The sequence below is a fragment of the Eurytemora carolleeae genome, unplaced genomic scaffold (genome assembly GCF_000591075.1).
Source record: "Eurytemora carolleeae unplaced genomic scaffold, Eaff_2.0 scaffold1051, whole genome shotgun sequence".
In the NCBI taxonomy this organism is placed as follows: Eukaryota; Metazoa; Arthropoda; class Copepoda; order Calanoida; family Temoridae; genus Eurytemora; species Eurytemora carolleeae.
This window is the reverse complement of record NW_019396946.1, coordinates 4,354-12,523: the sequence shown is the minus strand read 5'-3', so window position 1 is coordinate 12,523 and position 8,170 is coordinate 4,354. Positions and strand designations below refer to the sequence as shown.

At 32.8% G+C, this 8,170-nt stretch overlaps 1 protein-coding gene and 1 long non-coding RNA gene across 2 annotated transcripts; both read left to right on the top strand.

Annotated features, from left to right (window-relative positions):
• The first annotated feature begins 203 nt into the window (after positions 1–203).
• LOC111710395 (uncharacterized) lies at positions 204–3,150 on the top strand. Its single transcript, XR_002767051.1, has 3 exons — positions 204–281; positions 1,945–2,052; positions 3,090–3,150. It is a non-coding gene; the product is annotated as an uncharacterized LOC111710395 (long non-coding RNA).
• Positions 3,151–3,316: 166 nt separating this feature from the next.
• Positions 3,317–7,284, top strand: LOC111710393 (uncharacterized). Its single transcript, XM_023484474.1, has 7 exons — positions 3,317–3,388; positions 3,698–3,825; positions 4,028–4,126; positions 4,217–4,305; positions 4,906–5,012; positions 6,161–6,253; positions 7,028–7,284. The coding sequence occupies exons 1-7, from the start codon at positions 3,369–3,371 to the stop codon at positions 7,233–7,235; spliced, it is 744 nt and encodes a 247-aa protein (XP_023340242.1). The 5' UTR covers positions 3,317–3,368; the 3' UTR covers positions 7,236–7,284.
• The last annotated feature ends 886 nt before the right edge of the window (positions 7,285–8,170 follow it).

Genomic DNA, 8,170 nt, shown 5'->3' with positions numbered 1-8,170 from the left:
CAGATTTGTATTCCCATGCGTTTCATTCAACTTATAAAATAAATTTTAGAGGTGGTCGTAACAACGAGGTCAAAATCGCTTCCGGGGAGGTGTGCCCTTTACTGCAACTTTAACAATATTGGAATTTTAAAATGAAAATGTTTTTTTTTGATTTTTTAATAAAAGAAAAAGACAAAAATAAGCAATAGTATCTATGTTTGGCAGAAGTATGATTTGATTCCATACCAAATTACCTATATGATGCATATCGATGGAACTATTGATAATGTTTACGTAGGGCGGTAAGTTTAGACAGTTGCGGCTTATAAGGGGTAGAGCGCTTTCAGACTTTTCATTTCGTTCGTTCTACGTTCGTAAACGAACCATGTTGTTCTTGTTTTTCTTCAATCGTACAAAAAAAAAATTAGTTCATTCCCAAAAATATCGTTTATTTTACATCTATTTCGTTCGATTTCTCACAAAATGATTGGTCAGTAAAATACGATAGTTTTGAAAATCGATTTTTTTATTTCTCTGGACAATGCAAGTTGTTAAGCCATCGTTTTCTTTCTGAGCAACACAAACTTTCACAACAATTTTGCTTGTTTACGAAAACGTTGCTCATTTCTAATTAAAGGGAAGGATATTACCCTTAAAAATTGATAGATGCCCCCCCCCCATCTGCAAAAATTGGGAGTGTCTTTTCAACTATTAAAATTTTGAGGATGGAATGAGATAGATGTATCAATGTGTCCTAGCATGTTTATACTTGTCTCAAATGAACTCAAAATGTAAACAGTGCTGTGTGGCAAGTCCTAAATATAATGGTTCCCATAAACTTTTCTCTAAACAGCAACTGTGGAAGTATCCGTATTTTATTTTGTGATGGAAAGTTATCAACAAATAAGAAGATTTTCTACCACTAAATAAACAATAACTTTTCCATCGATGATCAGTAAAAGGTTTGAAGGGTACTATAGTGAATCGGTGAAGATTGAGGCTCCCTTGAAACTTCATCTATAGTAGGGCTGGCCTATACCCACATTAATTTTTCGCGTACACTCGCTTTTATTCATTTTAACTCGTTCTTTTTTTTGTTAGTTTTAATGTTTTTTTCATTTCTCTAAACTATCAAAGTTATTCGTCCATCGTTCGTTTTTTTTCTGAACGACACCATCTTTCACACTCACAGACACACTGTTTTAAACCATTCGTTAATGGTTAGTTAAAGACTGTCCCATTTTTCATCAAAGTTTGTTTAGACCTAAACGAAGGATATTTTAGAAAGTGCGATTTAAATTCGATCCGATTTCAAGATTAACAGTTTTTGCTTCATTAACAGTTTCATTAACTTAAAAAAAAATTGCGGTTCGTTTTAAAAACATTGCCTAGTAATAAATTTAATCCCTTGAACTGCTTATCTATATATAGATTTGGCTTGTCTGTCTGTTTGTTTGTTTGTTTGTCTGTTTGTATCCAATAAACGTCAAAACGGCTGAACCGATCCGGCCCAAATTTTTTGTGGGACAGGGACCCCAGGCAAGGTTTATGAATGATCAAAATTTCAAATATTTGTCTCCATCAAAATTCGACCTTCATTAAATGTTTGAAAATTTTGAAAATCCGCGAATTATTTTTGTTTTGTTTTACGATGTACACAAAGAGAACATGTTCACAATTAATTTAGAAGATGGGCGCGAAGCCCTCTAAGGCTAAAAAGAAGGGCGAGAAGAGCCTTGATATATATCTATTTATAAATTTGGCTTGTCTGTCTGTTTGTTTTTTTGTCTGTTTGTATCCAATAAACGTCAAAACGGCTGAACCTATCGGGCCCCAATTTTGTGTATGACCTTACGTGACCCCAGGGAAGGTTTATGAATGATCAAATTTTAAAAATTTGGGTTTAAAAGTTTTTTATTTTTGTAATAGTTTTGAAAATGCTCGAAAAAATATTATGCAATCTAGAATGGGTTCCTACACTGACACTTCAATAATACTAATGTGTCCAGTACCAGAGATGAAACCAAAATATTTTAATATATTTAAACCGTTCTCATTCTACATCTGGATGGGGTAAGAACTTTTTTTCAGTTGTATTAGAAATTGTTTAATTTTTTTAAAACATCTAGCTGCCTCATTTTTTTATTTAGGCCCAAATTACAGTGAGAACCAGAAAAGTCTGGAATAGAAAGACGACTGTAAGACTCGAGTTATGACTTTAAATAGGCCAATATAAACATAAGACACGTCAATTACTTGAGCAGTGTAAACAGACCCGTTGTTAGCGTGTTGTATTCCTACTCCTCAGTTATTATGGTTCTTACTGTTAATGATAACATGTGTTTAATAAAGTAGATTCATACATTCGACAAAAGTACATATTTGAGCTCTTTTTGAATAAACGGAAAACAAAATTTACAAAAAAAATATGGAACCCGGGTTGTCTGGTTCAGACGACCGCTAATAAAACCTTCACTGATAGTTTCCATCATTTCGGCCCTAAAATAAATCGTTAATGGTAGGCGATTATATCAATACAAAGAAGACGACTTTTTTAATTTTGTTAGCACGCTTTTTTGATTTACAAGTTTATTGGTACTAGCCTTAGAGGGCGTTTCGCGCCCATCTTCTAAATAATTGTGAACATGTTCTCTTGGTGTACATCGTAAAACAAAACAAAAATAATTCGGGGATTTTCACAAAAAATTTTGCGGATTTGCAAAATTTTCAAAAATTTAATGACGATCAAATTTTGATGGAGACAAATATTTGAAATTTTGATCATTCATAAACCTTCCCTGGGGTCCCTAGATGTCCCACAAAAAATTTGGGCCCGATCGGTTCAGCCGTTTTGACGTTTATTGGATACAAACAGACAGACAGACAGACAGACAAACAGACAGACAAGCCAAATTTATTTATAGAGATTTAAAGACAATTGTCAGCTTTTTCTGACTTCTTTGTTTTTGTTTATTGATGCTATTTAACAGCTTCATATGAATAAAAATTGAAATCGAAAGTCGTCTTCATCATATTAATAAAATCGCCTACCACTATATTTATTTTTAAACAGGCGAACAAACCCTTTAATTCACTTATAACTATTTAAGACTGATTGTAGCAATACTGGGGAGTTCTATCGTCTTCCATCTGTTTCAAGTTTACAGGAATACATGAAAATATATTTCTTAGAGTTTTCTAGTTGTGAGTGAAAAACTTGGTCGTAATTACTTTAAAGTTGGAAATTTTGACCTTTTTACTTAATTATATTTTGGAATTCACTCATTGGCTAACAATAATTTAAGCTTTTATTAGTTTTCATATATCTATGTTGCAGTAATGAGGAATCTATATTTAGCCTGCACAACTCTTTCTTTGATGTTTATGGAATGATTTTTACGAACTACCGGTAACATTTAAAATTATAAAGAGACAATCACATAAAATTGGCAAAAAAAGGGATTTTTAAAAACAATTATTGACAATTGTAAAAGATTAAATAAAAAAATGGTCGATGAACAATAAATATACATTCCTTGCACCCCTCTTTACTTTTTTCTAGAGGGGGGGAGCGTTGGGTATGGGTCCCCTCACCAAAACTTTATTTATAAGTACTCTGCAGCCTTTTAAAAATGATGATATGAAAGCTACATGTTAGCGATCTTACAAGATAAAGAAATCATTTTTTAAGGTCTAAAAAAAAACACATTTTATTTAGGAAAATTAAAGGTCCTGGAAAATATTTTATTGGAGCAGGATGGGCAGTGTTTGTCATGTTCTTCATATTCTTCTTTAATAGCAAACTCAGTGCTTACTTAATCAGTTCAGACTATAATGATCCAATAGGTACTATAATTAACAGCATTATTATAAATACACAATAAATTTTATTAGAGAGAGTTTGGAAGATCTGGTTTATAAATCCAACTTAATTTTTACAATTATAAATATACATTATAAACTATATTATAGATAGTTTGGATGATCTGGTTTACAAATCCAACTTAATCTTTACAATTATGAATATACATTATAATCTATATAATAGATAGTTTGGATGATCTGGTTTACAAATCCAACTTAATCCTTACAATTGCATCAGACCGACAATGGGCCCCAGAAAATGAGAAATACTACAAGACTCTTGGTATCAAATAATTAGATAAATAAATGAATTTTGCTTTATAGATACATAATAATAATAATATAAAACTAATGGAAAAATTATATTTATCAGAAGAGCTTGGTAGATTAAATGAGGTTGGGGGAGCGAATGATTATAGATATGCGAATAGGACGCATTGTACTGCACACACTACAATTTCTGTAAGTAAACAACCATATCGAAGTAGCGGAAGCAGGGGTACCATGATGCTCACTGAAAAAGTATCCAAGTCTCCTGATTTGCAGATTACAGAATGACCTTCAACTCCCACAAAATCATTTCCTTGCCTCTCCAAGTCACTGCTAATTCTGTCTCTGCGGTTCACTGTTTTTTTTTATGATACAATTACTATTAAAAAGTCTATCTTAATTTAGATTTAGACTTGCATTTTTATTTTAGTAAATTTTTCACAAATCCTTGAGTCTATGAAGAATTTTACAGTTCTTTTATAAAGATTTTATTTTATTTTATTTTACAGGTGAGTCATGCATGAACATGAACCCCTAACAGATTCATTGTGTAAAATTCCATCTTTCGCCTGGAGGATGAATAAAATAACTCAATTACCTAACCCCCCCCCCTTTAAAAAAAAGTAAGCCTCCCCTAAACATAATAGTTTTGTGAAATACTAGAAGATCATTCTGCTAATGTGGAGGCTTGGAGACCATATCCTCAGGGATCATGGCGGCGGTGCAGCCCTACAAAACCCCTAACCAACATCTTCCCAAATAGTACCGTTTTAATTAATAGAAATATCCCAGGCTGAAGATGGTGTTCACAGAAACTTGGTCGATTTTGGGAAACCAATAATTAGGCTAGGGCGGGTTCCCTATATATTCGACGATGAAGGGACATGTTTTGCATGTCGGTAAGTAATATAAATATAATAACAAATCTATCGGAAAGGAATTGAGTCCTTGCCACAAACTCTGATTTTCTAATCCATACATACTTTGGAATCCAATGCCGTAGACCTTAGATATTAAATATGAATTCTGTTAGATGTAACAATATTAGTTTGAACTATCAAAGGTTTACATTATCAGGTTGCAAAGATGTAAAGATGATAAAATTTGAGTTTGTGGCAAAGACATAATTATTTTTGAAGCAGTTTAGTAGGTTTGTAGAAAATGCCTAAACTCCTCCTTAGTCTTTATCAGCCTAAATGCGCTGTTTTAATCTCTAACAACAAAAGGTGTAACTCCAGTATTCTCTAATATGTATCAATCCTGATACAACACTCTATATATTCAAGTAAGTATCAAATCCTGATACAACACTCTCTGTATCCTCAAGTTGGTATCAATCCTCTCAAGTAAGTATCAATCCAGATCCACCACCTACTGTATTCTCACGTTTGCATCAATCCTGATACAACTCCTCAAACTCTGTTTTCTCTACCTTACATGGTATATACAGGGTGTCCCAAAAACATGAGAATTCAGTGACGAATTGGATATCGTCGTTGTTATGAATTAGCATTGTAATACCTAATTTCAAAAGCCGTAATATTATTATGTCTGCTAGAGTTTATTTTATGAAAAGACTGTAAAGATGTGCAGTGTCTATAATGACTCCGCAAGATGAATAGTGAAGACGGACAAGTTTACTCTGTTTGTATACTGCAATTTTCTTGTTTTACTAAGTACACCCTTATGGAGTCAAAACATAAACAAACAAATGTGAACATAGCAGAGGAAACTCTTACAGATTACAGCTTTCTCAGTAGGTATCACTACACTAAATCAAAGAATTATTTGAAAAGACGATATCGAATTCGTCACTGAATTCCCATGTTTATTGGGACACCCTGTACTATCCGTAAATAACAAGAGTCTGTGTTGAACTGTCTATATTTAGATATAAAAAGGCGCAGGTAAACAAGTTGACCGCAGCTAGGGTCAATGAACTATATTTACGGGTTTCAAAGATAAAAATGAAATAGGGGTTTTATTACAGTTTTCATGATTAAGATAATCCATCTTGTGATAATACTTTCTTTATGATATTTTATAGGCGAAAAAATAACTTTTGTGAGGAACTGGACAAGACGTTTATCTTGGCGCAAGAATTTGGAATATTCAAGAAAATAAAACTCCAGTTTATCAGGAAACTTTCCTAAACTTTTAAAATATCAATTTTGCTAATTTTAAAAAGATGAATCCTCCATCGTTACACTAATTAAATAAAACACTAATTTGATATTTATTATAAATTCTTTCATTGGGATTCATTCTAAACCATTTTTCGCCTTCAACCCCCCTTTTTAATGCGGCCACTTCAAAGGGGACTGTTGCCCATTCAAAGAAGACAATCTTCAATTTACCTTTATCACGTTAAACCCTAATTAGTCTGTTCATCAAGTAAAGAGATGTGTGTTTGTAACACTATTGAAAACCGCTAAGCACAAAACTGAAGACAGGGTATCATTATGAAAACCAGTTTTGGAACCCGGGTTTCACCAATGGCTTTACCCAGTTTTGTAGATATCGATGTTTTTGTTTTGAAATATTATTTTATTTAGTTTCTTCATAATTACCATTTTTTTCGAATCTCTTAAATCAAAATCTACAATAATAAGACCACAAAAAGGGAACTCGGGAGTTTCGTTCTTATTAATTTCGTACTGATGCACGTAGTGAGAAAACAGTTTAAAATTCGTGGTAGTATCTAAATTGTGAGTTTAGCAAACCTTTCTTGAGAATAAAGTGGTAGTTTTTATTCAAACAATAATAATTTCCTCTGCATAACTATCTTAAGATACTTTTGGGTTTCACAACTTTTTTGCAACATTTAAAAAAAAACTGCGCTTATGTTTTTTTGGAAAAAGGAAATCACCATATAATCTTGCATAATTGAAATCTAGAAAAGTTTTTTTTTAAGGATTTCAGAAGAGCAGAAAACCCCAGCTCCAACCAACTCTCTCGTTCTGGAACACTTCCTTCTTCCCTTCATTATTCTACTTGGAGGAATAATAATTTCATTCATTATTTTTATTCTAGAACTTGCCAAACATTCAAGCAAGACAACAAATATTAATCTAAATAAAATCGGTTCATCGGATCTAGAAACTAATGGCAGAGGGATATAAATTCTCAATTGAAAAATGTGGTTGCATTGAAATTGTATCTAGATATTAATTGGTGAAAATAAAAATAGAAAAACTTTAAACAAATTACTTATTTAATGAATCTTTAAATCTCAAATAGTTGTTGATGGTTTTATTTTTACAAATGATATGGCCTTTCCATCTTATCTTTTATTAGGCCATTGAAACCAATTGTAGCATAAGCCAACTAGGGATGGGTCGTTTAAACTTTTTTAAAAGCGATTGTTTTTAAAAACAGCCCTTTGCTGACTTAAAGACATTAATAACCTTGTCTTCCTGAAAAAAATTTAAATTGTCAAAAATTTCCTAACGAGTGGTTCGCTTTCAAAAACGATAGTTTTTTTTCTAGAAACGAAACGATCGTTCTTAGAAAAAAATAAAATCGGGACGAAAAATGAAAAACAGAAACTTCATTACCTTATGTGTGTCTGTTGTAAATGCCCTACTCCATCAGAGTTCTTCAAACCCGTATCTTTCTAGGTACAACTCTTCAATATAATTCTCAATCTCAACTGATCTATTAATGCCAAAGCACTGGGCATGGTTTCCGAGACTATTAATGCCAAAAACTGGGCACGATCTTATAGACTTTCAATGCCAAACACTGGGCACAATCTCAACTGTTCGATCAATGCCAAACACAGGCACCATCTCAACTTTTCTATCAATACCGAACACTGGGCACGATCTTATAGAATTTCAATGCCAAACCACTGGGCATGATCTCAGAGACTATTAATACCAAACACTGGGCATGATTTCAGAGACTATTAATGCCAAACACTGGGCACCATCTCAACTGTTCTATCAATGCCCAACACTGGGCACCATCTCAACTTTTCTATCAATACCAAACCACTGGACACGATTTCATAGACTATTAATGCCAAACTCTAGGCACCATCTCAACTGTTCTA

Coding starts and splice junctions, on each gene's coding strand:
- LOC111710393 (XM_023484474.1), top strand. CDS start 3,369: ATGATTTTTACGAACTACCG. Junction 3,389..3,697: donor ATGATTTTTACGAACTACCG/GTAACATTTAAA, acceptor CATTTTATTTAG/GAAAATTAAAGGTCCTGGAA. Junction 4,127..4,216: donor GAAATACTACAAGACTCTTG/GTATCAAATAAT, acceptor TATATTTATCAG/AAGAGCTTGGTAGATTAAAT.